Below are 20,676 nucleotides of genomic sequence, written 5' to 3'. Positions count from 1 at the left end.
AGTACATTGATTCTCCCAAACCAGCCAAGGAGGTTTTACTTAGAGAAACAGACAAACTAAGTGTAAATGCCATGATTTGATGCACTTCCAAAAAGGGGCATTCTGTTTACTACTGACAACCAGTAAACTAGTCTTACTAGTAACCACCACTAGAAAACTCATAGTTTAAATTTTCCTTTTATAAATCTTTTTCTTTTATTGCCCATGGATTTGCACAAGTGAACCATATTTCAAATTCATCTCTTAGGGAATTCCCTGGCATCCCAGTGGTTAGGACTCAGCACTTTCACTGCCATGGCTCGGGTTCAATCCCCGATAGGAGAACTAAGATTCCACAAGCAGTGCGCACGGCCAAAAAAAACCAAACAAAAACGAAAAACAAAAAACAAATTCATCTCTTAGAAATTTAGTGTTTCCATTTTCCTTAAATGAGTGAAGATATAACACAGGCATTCACTAAGCATCAAAAAGTCAGAAACAACAATTTTGCAATAATTCTGGCATTGGAACATATAAGTCATCACTGACTAGGCCTCAGAAGTTGTTGCAAGAATAAATGTCAAACAAAGCATAATTTTCCATCAATAAAGGCCGTGGATTTTAGTTTCACGTAAGAGATAAAGAAGGATAGTATAACCTCCAGTCTAATTTCAGCAAATCCCTCTCTGCAAAGCAAGTAATTCTGATTTCACCAAATCACTTTCTACAAAATAAGTTCTTTGTCCTGGGGCAGTGTCTGAAATTATTTATGGAAGCTATTTTGGTATCACTTTAAACTGGTTTTGCAAATAGGCTGTTTCCAAGAATCCTCCAAACTTCGATATCCTGAGATACAGGTGAAAAACTCCGTAGCAGACAAGGCAAGGACATGGGAAGACTCTCTAAGAAAGATTTATTTTTGGTTCATTTTGAAAGCATGCTGGCATTTTAAAGTTCCTAAGTTTGGTGCGTCAGCTTGTAAGAGGAAAAGAAATAGCCTAGTTCAACTGTTCCTAACCAGCGTTTTGTAGATGGATGGCTCATTTTATGGATTATTATTCTTGGATCCAAAAAAATATCTTCAGAGATCTAGCACTCATCCGCTTCAGCTGTAGGCCATTAGAGCTGACAGAGCCCTTCAGAAACACTGCCGCCAAAATAGTGGAAGTGGCATATGAGTGTGTTTAGCCAACGGGATACATTGAGGGCACGCTGAAACCAGAGGGACACCGGTGGAGCCGTGCCCCCTCCCCTCCTGGCCCTCTTCCAGAACAGTGGTTCGCAGAGTGTAGTTCTCTGACCAACAGCGCTGGCACCGCATGAAAACTTGTCAGAAACACACATCCGTGAGCCCCACCCAGATCTACTGAATCAGACTTTCAAGGGATGGGGCCCAGGAAACTGTTTGTTTTTTTGGGTTTTTTTTTTTTTGCGGTACGCGGGCCTCTCACCGCTGTGGCCTCTCCCGTTGCGGAGCACAGGCTCCGGACACACAGGCTCAGCGGCCATGGCTCACGGGCCCAGCCGCTCTGCGGCATGTGGGATCTTCCCGGACCGGGGCACGAACCCGCGTGCCCTTCATCAGCAGGCGGACTCTCAACCACTGCGCCACCTGGGGAGACCAGGAAACTGTTTTAACGTGCTCTCCAGGTGGCGGTTTTATACATTTAAGTTTAAGAACCACTGCCCTGAAGAGTGCTCAATCAGAAAACTGATTAAACCTGCAACCTCGCCATATACTTTTGAGAAAGCACCTAAACAAGAAGCAGCAAAGGCTAGAGGCAGACTGGGTGAGAAGGACTGCGGAGGGTCTGTGCTCCACCATGCCCACTGGCTCACTCACCAAACAAGATCCTGCAGGGATAAACCTTGGGCTGGGCTGCCTAATGAGACTTGCCTCTGCATGATCCAGAGTAATTTTTGAAATTCAATTGATTGCTTCATGATTTGTATAAATCTGGTAAGTGAAAAAAGAAGTAGGACGCGTTGCTTATCAGGTGTGCTTTCTTTCAATTCGCAGAGCTATAATGGAGCACAAGGAGCTGTTGAAGGTGCCCTGGGATTGGCAAATAGGTAAGGGCTTTGCTCACCTAAGATGCTGTTTTTAGTAAACCTGAGAAATAACGTATGGAGAGTGACATTGGTGGCGGTGAGGCACAAACAAGGGAAGGACTTAGACTGCAAGGGACAAAAGAAAAGGAAACCCCCTTGTCACTTTAGGGATTCGTACACACTAGAAGAGACTGAACTGTATGATTCATAATGTTTCTTAATTAAGCCTCTGCCCATTATCATCACCAAGATGCCATTAGGGTAGACACAGAAGTATGTTATTAGGTTAAAGACCAACTGGAAAGAAAAAATGCCCCGAGGCAGTGGTGGGACACAAATGACAGCAATTTGCTCCAGCTGAGAAACACCAAACTGACGTGATCATTAAAAAGTGGCACTTTCGTAAAGGAAAAAATCTGAACTTAACAAAAAGGCACAAAAGAAAACAAGGTAATGGGCATTCTGAACCCATAAAAACCTTTTCAGAAGGGAGCAGTTTGTACAAAAGACGTGGTTAATTGATCTGGACTTGGTGGAAAATACCAGACAGACTTTGAGCTACTTAATAGTCAGCCAGGGCATCTAGATGCCACCTGTTTCTAAAGTCACTTTTCTCTAAAAAAAATTTAGGACAAGGATTTAAGATCCCAGGTGATGCTCTAATAATGATCACTCAGCCAGCCCTAGACGTGACTGACCTACCCTCAGCCCTGAAATCCCCTCAGTGTCTATACCGAGACGCCTGGGTTCCCGCAGTGAGCACAGAGCCTGGCTTATGGGTATGCTTGGGAAGTGTGTGCCCGGGTGAAAGTACAGGTGATTCCCCACTCTGACGCTGGCCGTTTGAGCCATCTCCAGCTTATATGAGCTTTCATGGAACTGACAGCTTCAGTCAAATTCTGCTTCTCCGAACAAGGACAACAGTGACATAAAGCTCCCTGCACCACTTTACCTACCCTTGACCCTGAAGCATCCAGGGTTGACTTGCTGCTGACAGAATTGCCCCTGAAGGCACACCGGGTGCTACAGAATTACGCACAACTGCCCCTGGGGTTATCTCTAGTGACTTCAAGGGCTCCCCAGCCCTTGTGTCTGTCACAGAGTCCTGCTGTTTAATTTCTCTCGAGTTGATACAATTAAATGGAAATCAATAGAAAGAAGGGATTGTAGGGAGGAGAGGAAGGCGGCTGGGAAAGGAAGCCAGCTGCAGGTTATAACTGCATTGGCCTTTGTGATTCTCAGAGCCAGGATGTTACCTGTGCTTGGTAACACTTCACATGCAGTGGTCCATGAGTATAAATTAATTTTATATTAATAGTAGTAGCACTAATAAAAAATAATTTGTCCTCTAATTATGTGGATGTCACGTGCATGTCCACCAAGGTTCTGTTATAATTCAGCGTTAGTTGAATATGTCATCAAAAGGTAGTTTTATTCTGAGCCCTCGTATTGCCATTAAAATGTCAATCTCCTGTGGTCCAAGATGATGAAGGGAACGCATCATAAAACCATTCGTTTAATTTCTGACTGGAAATGAGGCTCAGATGGTCTAGAAAAGGAACCAAATCTTCATCTTTTCTTTCTGAAGCACGGGTACGGGTTGAGTGTTTTTACACCATGGCCATCTTTGTCCTCCTGCCTCATCCTGACCTACTACAATGTTCTACTGCTTGGTTCAGTTCTAGGCACATAAAATTCAGTGAATAAATGTTTATTAAGTGAGCAGATGAATGACAAGCAAAGGAGACGGGCTGTCCTGCCCTTTCTCATCTTACAAAAATATAGACAAAAGGGAAGCGGTAGAGACAGGGCAGGAGGCTTAGGCTTGGCATTGCCCTTTCTTTCTGGGAAACCAGGAAATGGTATAGCAGCTACTGGAACTCATGGACCCTAGAGGCAAGGAGACATCAAGGGGATCAGCCTCCCATCAAGGCCTCCCCATGCTCCATGGGAAATCACCCAAGCTCTGATCACTGTGTCCTGGTGGAGCGCTCCCAGCGTCTTAGTTAAGAGACCAAAATCCAAGACTATGTCTCCCAGTATCTGTCGATGCGTTTCTCTCCCTTCCCTCTCTCCACATCAGTAATCCCCATCATATAGTCTCTTGGACAGCTCCTATGGTTGCCATTTTATCAAAGTAAAAAGATTTTTTTTCAATGGAGCAAGTGGGGTGATAAACGTGTTTCATATCTTCTGGATTTGGAAAGCATTTTTTTTAACAGATTCTGTTATTTTCTAATAATATTGGCCAATTGCAAGATGCAAAGAGTAGTTAAAAGCAAGAAGATAACATTCATTTATTGATGCTGTTTGTTTTTATATCTTTGTTTTACTCTACTGAACAGAACGACTGGGTCTGGTTATGTAATCATGACACTCAAGTGAAATGTAGGACCTGACAGAGCTAAAAAGTCCTCCTGTGGAGCAGGTGGACAGATCAGACAGAAATCTAATAACTAGCTTAAGCGTTCCCTTTATCCAATTTTGCCATATTGTGTTGAAGGACATGTGAACAAGTGTTAGCTGACGTGCAAGTCCAGTGTCAGAGGAAGGAAAAGTGTGCGTGGGGTCAGCCAATGCCAGTCCGTGGTGTGCTGGGGCCTCACTTTTCTTGCCGTGGGTGATGCTTTCCTTGGTTTTGATTTTGGTTTTGTCCTAGAGGCCAAAACAAGAGATTTGACCTTTCCCTGAAGATGCAGTAATGAGACCACAGAGCAGGAAAGACCTTAAAGATCATTACGAATACAGCCTTTCTTTTTACCGATGCCGAACTGGAGGCCTGGGGAACGGAGGCTGCTTCTCTGGGCTCACGGCTGCCTGCGGTGGGACTAGTTTGCACTCTGAGTCATCCCCCCATCCTGGTACCTTAGTGCATATGTCCTGAGAAACCATCTTACCTTGCCTTTATTTTTAAGAATTAAAAATAATGTTTTAAAAATCTAGTCTAGTCAAAGGGAAGTAAAAGACCACCAGTGACACCAGTGGGATCCCAAAGAAAGTGATGAGATAAAATATATGCAGCATACCCAGACACGGACTATATACATCCATCATATATAAGCATAAATAGCACATATCACATGATGTATCATGTATATATGATGTGTATATATCATATATAACATGAGATGCTCATTACCGTCAAATAGGATGCCTCATCCAAGCCCCATTTCTCTTCATAATAATTAGACAACATAGGTTAGTAGTATGTGCTCAGAATTTAAATTCAGGCAGCCTGAGTGACCTGAGGGCAAGCTACTCAACCTCTATAAGCTTGTCTTCTGCCTGTTTGCTCACAGATCTGTTTCTTACCGTTACTCTGCTGTGCATTGCAGAGGCTGACAGCTGACTCATGCAAAATAAACAATGCTTCCCAGCTGCTTTGGTAACTGGCTTTCAGTTAGATTTGGCCAATGGGAAGCAGTAGAAGGGGACTGGAGGGTGGGAGGAAGAAAGAAACCACGGTGTGTCTCCTTCTTTTAGGTCAGGTCTCTAGAAATGACTGAGTGTCCTCTGATTATTCCTCTGCTGGGCTTCCCTGACTTCTGACCTCTGGTAACATGGCCTCCTCCCTGGATCCCTCTGGCTCCAGGGGTGTGAATAATTTACCGCTATTGCTAATGTCTGGGTTGCCTCACCATCCCTGTTTCCCCATCACCCGTTCAAACACCTTTTGAACTTGTGCCCCATATTATATTTCCTCTTTTGAACATAGTATGGACTGTGTTTTTTGACTGATACACTCCATAAGCCTGTTTCCTCACGTGTGTAAAGAGGATAGCAATGGCAGCAATGGCATTACACTGTTACGGAGATTAATTCATGTACATAAAGTACATGACACGTAGCAAGTGCTCCATCAGTATTAGCTGGTAGTATTCTTTCCAATTTCTTTAGCTTAAACCTCTTTAGTGCGTGAGGACAAGAGCTACCAAATTCTGTCTTTAGTGAGAGGGAAATCATTTCAAAGAAGAAATGGTTATACATATACTTTGTAAATGTAGTTATTGCACCCGTCATGTGGTTGTCAGTCAAAAAGTAGTTCAGTCCGTTTGTTTGATCATGTTAGTCGATTGTTTGAAAACCCCACATGCACAGCAAGTTGGGCCTTCAGATGCATCACTTACGTCCATTAACTAGCTAATGTCCATCGAAGAACGACAAATCAGTAAATTGCAGCAATACTGCATTCCCACTCTCCACTTCATCATGTGTTCATGTGGCTGACCATGCTTTGCTCACAAAACAGGATATTCACACACAGAACATTGGTTGACCCAGCAAAGTGATTAACTATGATGGTGTATATATTTCACTCCTATCCCTCTAAATTTAATTTCTGCAGTTTTTAAGAACAGGTCTAGAGTGGTTAAACTTGGAGCATCTCAAGGTAGCCTGATGAGTAGGGTGAAACTCTGCTGCGTATCTATTTTCTTACACCCCTTGGCTCACCAATTTGCTTGTAAAGTCACACCTCTTCTCTGAGCTGCCAATTGTATATCCACTCGCTACTGGACAGATTCTTTTGGATGATGCGTAAGCATCTAACACCTAACGTGTTCAAAATAGAGCTTTTCCGCGTCCCCTGCATCGGCAGGCGGACTCTCAGTCACTGCACCACCAAAGAAGCCCAGTAAATGGCATCTTGATTCACCCAGTTTCTAAATTAGCCAGAGCCCATGTGAACCCATAGGTGTCTTTGACGCTGTCCTTTTCCTCACTACCCACATCCAGTCTACCAGCAGGGCGTGTTGAGTCTTCACAGACCAGCCACTTCCCTTCATCTCCACTGCCACTCCCAGCAAAGCCACCAGCATCTCTTGCCTGGACTGAGACCCTGCACTCCTCACTGGTCTCCTCCGTGCTTTTCTCCTTCACAGTAACCAAAGTCATCTTTTAGAAATGTAGATCAGACGGTAGCCACCTGCTATAAACTCCTCAGTGGCTTCCCATTACAACTAGAATAAGATCGATTTCTTTCTAAGACCTACAAAGCCCCATGTAATCCAGCCCCTGCCTAATTTTCCAACCTCCTCTCTTATCACTGCCTCACTCTGTTCATCCTGCTCAGATATTCTGGCCTCTGGCAGCTCCTGGAACCCATCAGGGTCTTTTCCTTTGTAGGTCCTCCTGCCTAAATTATTTTTCCCCTGGCAACCTCCTTTAGTCCTTCAGCATTCAAGGGAAGTGCCACCTCCCCCCCCCCCTCGAGCAAGCCCCCCGTCATTCCTCATAGCAACCCTTTTCTTCCTTCATAGTACTGATACCAACTCTAAGCTTCCTGTCTGTCCTGTTTTCCATTGTATTGCTAACCCATAGCAGAGTCCCTAGAGCATAGTAGGTGCTCAGTGAATACATGGGTGAATAATTGAGTGAATATAAAACATCAGCTCTCACATGTGAGAGTCCATAGTGTGCTAGGTAAGGTGATGGGAGGGTAGGATTGTGGAACTTCCTAGCCCAGTCACGTATAATTGAAAAAAAAAAAAATTTAAGGCTCTGGTTCCTGGACTATGTTCTGGTCAAGTTTGATTACTTTTAGTGGATTAATTTAGGATATATTTTATCCCTAGTCTGTTCATCTCAGATTCCGTACAGGAATACTGAATGAATTTTTATGTCTTTTCATGTATTAATCATAGGTTATTTAATATTGCATTTTTAGTAACTTGGTTAAAAGGAAAATGAATTATAAGTAGCATGAAACCCAAGTACAGGAAAATTGAACATTTTTAGAGAATTAAAACTTTGATGGAGAGCCAAAAGCCATCTGACATTACTATGATAGAATATCCACGAGAGGACTTGTATAATTTACTGAACGAGAAAAGTGATTATTCCAGTTTCCTCTTAGGGCATTTCCACCACACTAGAGGGGGCTGTTGTACTGAGTTTGCTTACTTAATGTTCAAAATAAAATTCTTATATAGACTTGGCATGGCTTTCCTTAAACTTTCCTTAAATATCAGAAACATATAGAATAATGATTCATGCCCTGAAATGCTTTTCATATGGAAAAACCAAATTTCTCTATGGAGGGATCCCTATTCTTCTCAGTCACAGGGACTGGATGTCTAGTACCTACCAAATCCTCCAAAATTCATAGGACTCAAGAGAAGTAATCTGCCCACAGCCTAAAGCAGACACATGTAATCAAGGTTCCCTTGGAAATGTTGGATATTTTATTATATAAAAATGCCCAGGGCTTCCCTGGTGGCGCAGTGGTTGAGAGTCCACCTGCCGATGCAGGGGACACGGGTTCGTGCCCCTGTCCGGGAAGATCCCACATGCCGCGGAGCGGCTGGGCCCGTGAGCCATGGCCGCTGAGCCTGCGCGTCCGGAGCCTGTGCTCCGCAACGGGAGAGGCCACAACAGTGAGAGGCCCACGTAACGCAAAAAAAAAAAAAAAAATGCCCAGAGATCCACTGAATCGTGTTACTTATGCTTATTCTATGCCTTATTCTTTCAAGGTAGAGAAATGAGCATAATTTTTCTACATTTGTGTTGCATCAACATCTAGGAAGTGATGAACCAAACTCTAGATTTAGCCATAATCTTCTGTTTGGGACTCAACAAAATTATGTACTTATGGAATTAGTATTAACAATTGTGTATCTCGTTATAATGAGAGAGAGAGAGAGAATTTCAGAGGATGAGGTACTGATCACATAGCATTTTAAGGGCATTTCTTTCTTCTTTTTTATCTTTCTGTTTTGCAAAACTTCATTCTTTGATGGTCTACAAAGCATTTACCTATCTATTTCTAAAACAGCAGAGCCTGCTGCATGTGAGAGCCCACAGTATGCTAGGAGGAGTGATGGTGGAATAGGACTCTGGTGTTGGCGGTAGGGCTAAGCAGGATTCACAAATCTGGAAGAAACTGACAGATCATCTTGTGTCAAAGCAATGAAGTGATTTGCCCAAGGTCACACAGTTAGGACTTCAGTGCAGTACTCGGACTTAGTGCACATCTCTTTGTCATGTAAGCCCTTCCATTTTAAGGACTGTGTAGTTATTCACCGTTGTGAGCAATACATGACACCAAGTAGTTTTGTTCCTATGTTGCAAATAAAAAAGAAATGAAAAAAGTTTTAAAAGACATGGGTACTAGAAACTACTTACAGCACAACCAGAAATAGAATTTAGAAAACCTGACCCTATGTTCTGCCTGTAGCCACTAAGAGGTACTCCTTCCCGGAAGAAGCAAAACATCATATATGTGTGAGAAGCACGTGGTTTTTGTTCCACGTGCAGATTTTCACTTTTTATTTTATGTTTTAGCTATGTATTACCCAATAATAAACATCCGTTAATAGAGTGAAAGATAAGTCAGGGGCACCATTCCCCTTCCTTCACCCACTGTGGATCCACAGAGGCCCTGGAGGAGGCTGTGACGTCGCCTCTCTTTCCTCTCCCCATCAGGACTGCTGTACGTTGGCTTTAGTGCCTGCATGTTTGGTCTCTACAGCTTCATGCCAGTGGTCATAAAGAAAACCAGCGCCACTTCGGTCAACCTCTCCCTGCTCACCGCAGATCTATACAGCTTGTTCTGTGGATTGTTTCTCTTCCACTACAAGGTAAGTGGAGTCAGTGTTCCTTTCTGAAGATGATACTTTGTAGGAAGGAATGCATATAGGTAGGAATACTCTGCTGTGGAATTGTCCCAATTTTGTGATTTTGCATTGAGAAGCAGGAATGTACCTCTGTGTGCTAACCCCCGTGACCTGGGTATTCACATTCCAACTATAAGACTGAAGCAACATTTTGTCATAAGAGACTAGTCACTACAGACATTTGATAGTGAAAGATAAGAAACAGCTCTAGAGGGAAAGGCTTTCAAATAATGGGGGACAGTTTTTCTGACATCATTCACCCCAGAAGCTACTCTTTTTCCAGCCTAAAGCTAGGGAGACTTGTACAATTCTCAAGCTATAACTGCCGAATGGTTTCTGCCAAAGGCACCAGAAGAGTGTATTCTCATTGGAGAAAAGACACAGTTCCTGCAATTTCTGTTTTGCATGGATTTTTATAGCAAATGTGAATGGAAAATGCTAATGTATTCAAAATAGTTTTTATTATATCAGCCCTAAAGAAGAAACTATTCAGTACAAAGATGGCAATCTCTTCAAGTGTAAGACTCTACCCACATCCTCACCCAAGGCAGGCATGACATTGGTTATGGCCCACTGAGGTGTGCTATGAGAGGCTGTTTTTTAAACACTGCACTCACTGATTCATTAACAATTGACTAGAGTTGGTATGTGAGAAGAGACCCGCTTGCCATTCCTTAACTAGTCCTATAAGATAAGGGTCAGTGGGGACTATGAAAAAGGTCAGTGTGAAAAAGGACAAGTAAGGGATACCCAAACAGATAAGACCGAATTAGGACAGGCCAAAGAAGAAGAGACAGAAGAACAGAGGCGCTGCTCTGGGCCACTTCTAGCCAAGTGCTTCACCAGCAGTATTACAGGTAATGTCATCATCTCACGGATGTGGCCAGTTGATAGGGCATCTTGGTGGGCAGGGCATGTTCCACCAGGTCACACTGGGTTTGGAGGTTCCCGGAGAAGTGCTGAGCTGGAGGGAGTAAGTACTTGAGATGATGAGCAGAGGCCAAGCGGCAGAAGTGAATGGTCAGAAATATTACTGTGCTAAGCCAGAATCATAGCCAAGAAACAGACCGAGAAGAGCAGACACAGGCGGAAAAGAGGTCGCCAACGAGGTTGGCAGCTGGGAGGACCAGAAACAGACCTGGGAGATGAGAGGTGACGAAAGCAACCGTGGCAGCAGATAGGGGTAAAATGCTGAGTCCCTGTTTTACGTGGAAACTTCTGCCAAGCATGGTGGCAAAAATGGCAGCTGAAAGAAATTGTCTATTGCTGGGCAGCAGTTGTACATTGTTGGTAATTTGTTTTGTCTAGTTGGTACAATCTGTTTCCTGAGTGCACCCTGGTCCTCATAAGGGTGAAAAGTAAAGTCTCAGCGTGTTCCCCCCATTGCTCCCCACCAGTGTTAGGAGGACCACCTTCCCTCAGAATCCCCCTCCAAACACACCCGATTCTTTTCCAGAGCCCTGGGGACTGCTCAGCCGGGGTCTCATCCGTATAGCACAGTAGCTGCATTTTTCTGTCTCTCCTCTACAGCTAAGCATCCGCATCTGTTGTGGATGAGTTCTGTTCTCAGCACTTCCTCCTGTAATTGTCTTTGTAAGGTCCAACTAGAAGAATCCCTTTAATTGTCCTTGAGGAAATATGACTGAAACCTATGGTTTTGATGAAGGACTACGGTCACTTCTTGGGCAGTCCTGATCCAGTTCGGCTCTCAGCATCCTCCATAGCAGTGTTCTGGAAAGTCTGCTTTCACCAGGGGTACTTGCTAAAAATGCAGATTCCCGGGCCACACCCCTGAGCCACAGAATCAGCATCTGGGGATGCACCTGGGGGAGTCTGCTCCTCCGTGAGGCTGATGTTCTCTGAATTTGAGAACAAATACCTGAAAAGGGGTCCCTGAGCAGCGCTTGTTCATATTTGAGTCTGTCACTCCTCGTACTTCCACTGACTTTTGGTTAGACCTGGGGCTCTCTACATAAACAAGCATCAGAAACTGGGAAGCTGATGAACCAGGTAAATTCTAATTCTCCCAAATTCATCTTCTTCTCTCATCATTTGTATGTTACTGCTAACTTAGGATAAGTAACTTTGGGGAGGAGGAAACCGTGTAGTACCCTGTCATCGTGCCATCAGAAGGGAACCTGTGTTATCCGAAAATTACATTCCTGTACTCACCTATTTGGAGGTGTCATAGATGTTTTTTAATTCTTAAAGCAATGCTTTTCGCTATACATTTCACTGTTCAAGCAATGCTTTTCACTGTTACCATTTAACAGATAAATTTCCTTAAGGTAAGAAAACACAATAGGTGTTTTCTCTAGTTGAAATTGATTCCTATTGTCTTTCTTTAAATCAAACTTTCAAGATAATTGTAGATACATATGCAGTTTTAAGAAATATACAGAGTTCCCATTTACCCTTTACCTAGTTTCCCCCATTGGTGACGTCTTGCAAACCTGTGGTATGATATCAGGATTTTAACATCGACACAGTTAACATGCAGAATATTTCCATCCCTACATGGGTTGTTCTTGTTGCCTTTTTATAGCCAGGCTTACTTGTCTCTCACCCACCTCCTTAACCCCTTGAAACCACTAATTTATTCTCCATTTCTCTAAATTTGTCACTTCCACGTAAATGGAATTATACAGTATGTAACCTTTTGGGATCGACATTTTTCACAGCATAGTTTCTCAGCGTAATTCTCTGGAGATTCATCCATATTGTTTTATATATTAGTAGCTCCTTTTTTATTGCTGAGTACTATTCCACAGTATGGATGTACCACGATTTATTTAACCACGCACTCAGTGAAGGACTCTGGGTTGTTTCTGTTTGAGCCTATTACATGTAAAACTGTCATGAACATTCATGTACACGTTCTTGTGTGAACAGGTTTTTCATTTCTCTGAAATAAACAACCAAGAGTACAATTGCTGGGCTTATGGTTATAGCATGTTTAGTTTTATAAGAAACTTCCAAAATGTTTTCTTGAGTGACCTGTTATCTTTTGTTACAAAGAAATACATATCAGTTGTGAGAAAGTCAGAAAATACAGATAATTATTGTTATACATTGGTACCATTTACAGGGCATATTACTTTTGTAGTGCACATATTTGCAGTTCATATATATTTTAAAATTTAATTACACCATGCATACTGCTTTGTTACATGCTTTATTTAAACTAAGCATGTAGGGACTTCCCTGGCTGTCCAGTGGTTAAGACTTCGCCTTCCAATGAAGGGGGTGTGGGTTCGATCCCTGGTCAGGAAGCTAAGATCCCACAGGCCTCACAGCCGAAAAACCAAAACATAAAACAGAAGCAATATTGTAACAAATTCAATGAAGACTTTAAAAATGGTCCACATCAAAAAAAAAATCTTTAAAAAATTAATAAATAAATAAACTTAGCATGTATATATTTCCTTGTCCTTGCGGAGCACAGGCTCCGGACGCGCAGGCTCAGCGGCCATGGCTCACGGGCCCAGCCGTTCCGCGGCATGTGGGATCTTCCCGGACCGGGGCACGAACCCGTGTCCCCTGCATCGGCAGGTGGACTCTCAACCACTGCGCCACCAGGGAAGCCCTGGGCATTAGATTTTTAAAGACTCCCCAGTTGACCCTAGTGTGCAGCCAGAATTGAGTCATTGGTTCAGGCAATTTATGTGGCTGCAAGCAGGTGGCACTAGGACCAAAGGGTGAAGGTTATAAGATTATAGTGAAATAGAAAGAAACCTTGTTAGCAATTAGTCATCCGAAAGTGGACTAGACTGTCTTGGGGGTTCCCCTCACTGGAGGAAGCTGGGCAAGAATGTGAGAGGGATAACGGAGAGGGGACTCACACTTCAGTACTGACGATTAACCCGTGACCTGATCTTATTTGGTTTTACTACAGTCTGCAGTCAGAGTTTACCTTTCACCTAATCATGATGTCTTTAAACAACCTTCTGGTCTGGTTATAAATATCAACAAGTCGAGAGAGAAGGGCTGTTTGCTCACAGATGTTGCTTACTCAGGCAGAACTAAATGATTAAATGAAGCTCTCCTGCCCAACATTGATTATTTGCTTTTTCTCACCTTCCGTCCTTGGAAAAAATCCATTCCTTTCCCCACCCATCAGTCCACTGTCTGCAGCTTCTCTACCTCTTGTGCTGACTGAGCAATAAAGCCCCACATCCCAGGGAAGCAAAAGACCTAATTCTGAAGTGGACTATCTACGTGGTATAGTGCTCTTGCAAACTCTAGTTTTACAAGACTTTTGAGAAGTGGTCATATATTTCTGTTCTTTAGTACCTAACAGCACTATTGAATCCAGAACAGTAAATCTATAGCAATCCATGGAAATTACAGGAGATGAGCTTTACTGGGCCTCAGAGACCCCTTCAAACCAAGCCCAGGAAGAGATTCAGATAGGAAGTTTTCAAGTTGAAATGGAAAGGGTAAGGGTTTCCTGTGGCTACTGTAACGAATTACCATGTACTTAATAGTTAAAAACAACACAGATTTATTACCGTAGGGTATTGGAGAGCGGAAGTCTCACTTGGTTAAAATCAAGTGTTAGCAGAGCGGGGTGGCTTCTGGAGGCTCTAGGGGAGAAACTGTTTCCTTGCCCTTTCCAGCTTCTGGAGGCTGCTTGCTTCCTTGGCTCGTGGCCCCTTCTTCCATCTTCAAAGCCAGCAGTAGAGCATCTTTAAATCTGACTGCCATTCCTGCTTCCCTTGTAAGGACTCATGTGATTACATTGGGCCCACCCAGATAACCCAGGATAATCTCACCATCTCAAAATGCAATGCGTAACTTAATCACATCTGCAGAGTTCCTTTTACCAAGTAAGGTAACATATTCACAGCTTCCAGGGATTAGGGTGTGAACATTTTGAGGAGGCCATCATTCTGCCAACTACAGGAGACCCATTAATAATTTACACCAACACAAATAAGGGTAATGTCTCCAAGCCGGACCAACTGGGACATGTGGATGTGCTCTTCAGAAGCCAAATCTGGGCAATGAAGGTACTCTCCACTTACACACACTGGGATCTGTTGAATTTCCCAACTGCTTTTTAAAGTAGTTATGTTACCTGCTAATCTGTCACTTTAACAAAGAAAACACTAAGTCAGGTGGTGAGAAGATGAATTGGGGTGAGAAGACTACTTCAGTGTCTGCTGTGTGAAGCATGAATTCAGCAGTCTGCTGTGGCAAAAAGAGCATGTTCTGCAAAGTCAAAGGAGCCTAGATTGAGTTTGTGGCTTCTGTTTACTGTTTAAGGGCTTTGAACCAGCTATTTATTCTCGTCCAACTTCAAGGAGATTAGACTTGCCTTAGGGAGTTTTTGAAGGGATTATGTAATTTTTGAAAGGTGACCAATGGTGATGCATTTCTCTGATTGAATGTATGGTTCAGGATTAGTAATCCCTATCTCATTCCATTTTTAAGATGTTACTCTTATTTTCAGATTTTGTAACTGGATGTGTAGCTTTTAACAGTTTTGTTAGAGATTTCTCTTATTCCTTATTTGAAAAGGCAAAACTGGGGTTTCATGCATAAAAATTTAGAAAATATTGTATCAGTCATTTTTAGCTGAATTCCTTGATTATTAGATTGCTTATAATAGAATTTTTAGGTGATAGCCATAAATTTTAAAATTTCAAGTGTTGTTAAGATAAAATATCAATCATTCTTTCAAGATATGCCGTCATGTGCTGAACATTCTTCAGGAAGAAAGCTGCCAGTGTTGAATATGCAGGGTATTCCCTTTTGCCTGACATTTAAAATAGAAAATGGCTTACTTCACAGACTTTGCTATTACCTTTTCAAGGCTTAATATTGCCACGGAATTGCTGTAATAAAGTTGAGCGTAATTTCATAAGAAGTGATTATTTTTGTAGCCTTATCAAAATAAATAAAAAATTGATAGAGAAAGAAATGAACAACGTAAGTTCTCTCAAGTCCCCTTTAAACACTCCACTTAGGCCATTGGCTTACCTGGCCCCCCATATCGAACAGCCTGAAACCACAGGTGATCCTAGTGAAAGAGTAATATTTCAGGAAGGTAAGGGCACCATAAAACTTACACACTTACATCAGGAAGACGTTTTTACCATCCAAATATTCACTATTAAAAAAAAAGGTAGAGATTTCAAAATCATTTGTCTAAGAATGCCACTTTATTCTGGGTAATGTGATTCACGTGAATTTTTGAGAACTTCATCTGTATGTTTTAGTCGCATTTTTATACCAGATAAATATTTATAATTGCTGCAAGTTATTTCCAACAAGTAATCAGAAAAGTTTCTTACATCATCAACTGCCTATTCAGGCAATCCAGATAACATCCTATGATCCACCCTGACCCTCTCTGTCAGCCACTAAAAATTACCTCCGAACATGCGCCAGTTTCTCGTACTAGTTTTGTTGTTATTGTTGTTACAGGAGACTTGGCAAGAAAAGTTTAATAACTCTGGATGTGGGGCTAATTTAATAATACGTTGTTGTGTACTAAATTTAAAAGAACTTCATTCAGCAAATGTTTACGTATTCTATGCCTGCTATGCTCCAAACACTGTTTTGGTTCTTCACTATTTATAAATAAAGGTGACAAGAACAGCAAAAATCACCAGGCGGATTAATGCAAAGGATGAGCTTCCAAACCACTGAAACTTGAATAGGCCAGCAATCTCAAGCATCCTTAACATCTGAGTTTCAATGCCAGAGTTTGTAGAGATTGCATCAACAGCGGAATCTTTCATTAGCCACAGATATGAATCTGCAGCCAAGCAACCCTGTTGATCCTTGGCGACAGTGAGCAATTTCAGTAATGGGACTGCACTTGAAAAGCCCAGGCAGGCAGCTCCAGCCTGTGGCGGCTGGTGACCAGAAAGCAGTACTTCACATCTTATTTATAAAAACACCTGCATAAGTAACCAGTTATATTTCTTTTTGTAAGAACAGCATCTTAAAAGGCTGTGAATTTTAAGTATAATACTCCCTAATGCAATTATTAATGGGAGATTCTAAAACTGACACAGCTTTTATGACTCTTCATATTTTTTCAACTGTCACTGGTGAGTAGAGAATTGGAGAAACTAGCATCACTGAGGCCCCAAAGCATTTCACATGAAATACCCAGGTGTGAGAGCAATGAATGTTTAGACTTGGTTTCCCCCTGCCTGGAAACTCAGTACAGTGTCTTTTGAAGTTTCCGTCTTGCAGAATTAGAGTAAGTGCTTTCGTGGGTGGAAGGGAGTGCTTCCCAGGCAGCCATTCAGGAACCCAGGCTCCTTCCATCTTGTGGCTCTGCCATCCTCTGATGCAGGGATCAACAAACTATGAACTGTGAGCCAGCCTCCTGGTTTGGTAAATATAATTTTCTCAGAGTACAGCAACGTCCATTTCTTTGTATGTTATTCATGGCTGCTTTTGCCCTACAACAGCAGCACTGAGTAGTTGTGACAGAGACTGTGTGACCTACAAGCCAGAAATATTTACTATCTAGCCCCTTAAGAAAAAGTTTGCCTGCTCCTGGGCTAGGCTCTTGGAGTCCTCTTCAGGGCTCGCTGTAAGACAGCCTAGAGACTTCTATGGCTGTGTCTGGAGTGATGTATATAACCTCCTCCTCACTCTATTGGCCAGAACTCAGTCACATGGCCACATTCTATTGGAAGGGAGGCTGGGAAATGTAGTCAAGCCGTTTGTGCGGGAAGAACAGAAAACAGGTTTGTTTAGTGAATGAGTAGCCAGTATCTGCCATATTAGCAATTTCCATTTACCAGAAATATTGAAAGGATTAGAGAAGTTAGGGATAAATTGTGCGGCAGGTCCAGAATTATAGCCAGAAGTCAAAATTCCTTCTACATGAATCTATTCATAAATTCCACATCACAAACAGATATTTTGAACTCATATCATCAGGACAAGCTGTAAGGAAAAATGGAATGAGCTAGAAGTGTTGCAGAAGTTTCATATGGAAAGGCTTGTGGTTGGACTGGAACACAGCCAGGAAAAAACAGCTAGCTGTCTTCCAGGAGAATGCATGGGATGTGTTTGTCATCAGGGCGCATAGCCTGGCCCCCTCCTGCACAGTCAGACACCTAATTTTGTCAGCAGACCTGTATGGATCCATCTCCCATGGGTGACCCAAGCACATGGAAATCAGAGCATCAGTTTGCTGAGATAAAGAACAAAGATCAGCTCAAACATTGTCTTGCCTAAAGCTGAGACATCACTCTATACATCTCCAGGGGCTACTATAGATGGAAGATTTCTTTTAAACTCTATACTTAAAGTTTTGAGAGTTTTTATCTATTTCCTTCCATGAGAGATGATTGATATTATCCCTTCTTCATTTCCTGACTTCTGTTGTACTGTTTTTATGTTGTCAATTATTTTAATAGTTAATTTCTATCAATATAATCCCTATGGTTTTAAAGCCTGTATTTCCATACTTACTACATTTGCTATACCACCAGTCTCTGAAATCCAGGCTCTTTTCTGAATTCCTTATCTTGATTTTTCTCTTATTTGGCTGGATTTCATCACTATTGGTATTGTCAGGAAGCGGGGCTGCCATGCATGGTTGTCCAGGCTGTCCACAGTGCAATTTGTCCATTTATAAGGAATATGTTCCAGCAGATGGTCAAGTGCCTTGAAGAGGGGAGACTTTATAGTCACTGCAAAAGTGCCACTGGGCTAGTGGTGGGTCTGTCAGGAAGTATTCTTTGCTTCCTTGAAAATATGTCTTATGTTTGTATTCAAAGGAGAACTTTTTTTAGGTAACACTTTCTTTTTCTCAGAGCTTTATAGCTATTGAGAGGTTTTTTGTTTTAAAAATTGGGCACTGCACCCAGTCCCCTTTCCAATCTTTTGAGTGACTGGATTTTGTCATTAAGGAATTTGGTTTTATTTTTTCCCCAAGAGTTCACAAGTGTGGTATCTCTGGGTTTTCTTCTGTTTGAGAATGTCTCTGATGTCTTTACACTTGTAAGTCAACTTGGTCTATGACCTGTCCCACTCCCAGGGGTACAGTTCTTTGGTGGCCTTGAAACTGCTCCCCCAATTCACCCCAGAGGCCCAGATAATGGCAAGCCCCAATTCCCCTGCCTCCTTGAGAATAAGAGGAAGAAGGGAAAGGTTTTTTTTCCTAAGAATGTTTCGTTGATTTTTCCCTGAGTTTGCCTAATCACCACTTAATCAATTCTCTCCAAATTGGAGAGAGAGCTGAAACTATCTTCACCAAAATGTGAACCCGCGTCCAAGGGCACGCAGAATGACAGAGTTGTCACAAGCCTGAGCCCAAGCTCTGGAGTCAGACCACCTGTGTGCATTTCAGCTCACTCCCTACCAAGGGGCCCCTACCTTTTTTGTGCCATGTGTCCCTTTGGCAGTCTGGTGAAGCCTGAAGACCCCTTTTTCAATGTTTCTAAATGTCTAAAATAAAATACGTAGCATTACAAAGCAGGCTGGTTGTATGAAAATAAAGTTATCAAAATATTTTTAAATGTGATGTTATAGTAATATACAAACCACAAGATCTGGAAGCACCTCTAATAACTATTATCATTTCAAAGCAGTGACGAGTGTAAGCAATATTTGGAGACATCTGTGCAGCAATTGTAGTGTGATATAAAAATACATGTGATTTCTATTGCGAAAGAGTCTATGGTACAACAATACTAATGTAGCTCATTGCTTACATTTATGACAAAGACATGTTAAACGTCAGCTAGAGGTCAATGAAATTAAAAATCCAGGTTTCTTGTCCAGGTTTGAAGACCCTCTGAATTCTATACAAGAACCCCTGATGCTACCAGGGGCAAAAGTTACTTAATTTCTCTCAACCTTAGTTTCCCCATCAGCAAAATGGGGGTCACAATAGTGGATACTGTATAACTGGTAGCATTAGGGGTCCTTATAGTAATGAAATAGTGTGTGTAAATCACCTACTGTAGCTGGCACAGTGAACACTCAGTAAATAGCGCCATTATCAAGGATGGTAGAATTTTGAGTGCTTGTATTTCATGTTCTTCACTTAAAAGTATTGGCTAAATTATGTATTGCTGAAACACTATCTGAACATTTGTTATTTTTATAATCATAAAAAAAATTATTTTCAGTTCAGAAATACATAAGGCTAGCAATCCCCTCAAATAAAAAGGAAATCTAAATACGAATCTCTGCCATTGAAAAATGGGACAAAATTGCAATGAGACTCTGATTAGAAGTTTCTAAGTGGTTTATTCTTGGTTTTAATTGACAAACATGGACAAAACATTAAAGGGTTTCTCTGTGTTTGTTTTCCTCATTCTTTTTACATAACTAAAACTCTTCACTCATTACATTGCTAAGCACCAACTTAGTCATATGCTTAGTTTCTTCCTCATTTAAATATATTTTGGGATGTGGTTCTATTTTTTAAATAAATACACTGTAAGCCATTCTGTGGGGCCTCACATGTAGCAATCTAACTCAATGCAACTTGAACGTAAGTTTTGGCTACCAGTATTACATCTGGTTCCTTCTTGATGCTCCATTGAGCCAGGCATTTTTGTGCAGGAGTGGAGCTATTTCCCGTTGCTCTGGTAGCCTCAGCAGTTAGGGATTATGTTGATGTTGCCTTTGTGCACTACCCAGTCACAGCTTTAAATGAAAGGACAGGCCTTATGTAAGAAGTAAGTTCTAAGCTCAAGACGACAGGGGCCATGCATGTCTCCCTCTCTGCTGGATCCCTGATATCTGGTACAGGGCCTGGCATGGTAGTTGTTCATCAATTATTTATTCAATGAAAGGCTTATTTCTACAAGAAACATTAAAGGTTAAACTTCAGTTTTCTAAGCTGAATGTTATCTAGGAATTTTCACATAGGATGCAGAAAGCTTTTGATTGATACGGACTCTTTACATCTCAAGTTGACGAAACCTGCTGAAAAGTTCAAAATTTAGATCCCACAACAGCAAGTCACTGTTTTGATTCACTCTTTGCATTGATGGATTGCTTAGGGAACATCTCAGGGGAACATGGGTATTAGAAACCAGTT

At 42.0% G+C, this 20,676-nt stretch overlaps 1 protein-coding gene across 1 annotated transcript in view; it reads left to right on the top strand.

The window, feature by feature from the left end:
* The window catches only part of SLC35F1 (solute carrier family 35 member F1), a 172,695-nt gene that overhangs the window by 133,513 nt on the left and 18,506 nt on the right, over window positions 1-20,676 (top strand). Inside the window, exons 5-6 of the mRNA XM_027087783.1 lie at window positions 2,000-2,052; window positions 9,454-9,608. Of these exons, the coding sequence (XP_026943584.1) occupies window positions 2,000-2,052; window positions 9,454-9,608 (208 nt within the window). The remainder of the gene's footprint in view (window positions 1-1,999; window positions 2,053-9,453; window positions 9,609-20,676) is intronic.

Source organism: Aethalodelphis obliquidens, unplaced genomic scaffold, assembly GCF_003676395.1.
Source record: "Aethalodelphis obliquidens isolate GAN/ISIS:26980383/991018 unplaced genomic scaffold, ASM367639v1 scaffold3, whole genome shotgun sequence".
NCBI classification, from domain to species: domain Eukaryota; kingdom Metazoa; phylum Chordata; class Mammalia; order Artiodactyla; family Delphinidae; genus Aethalodelphis; species Aethalodelphis obliquidens.
The sequence above is the reverse complement of the archived record's forward strand: the minus strand, read 5'-3'. Positions and strand labels throughout refer to the sequence as shown.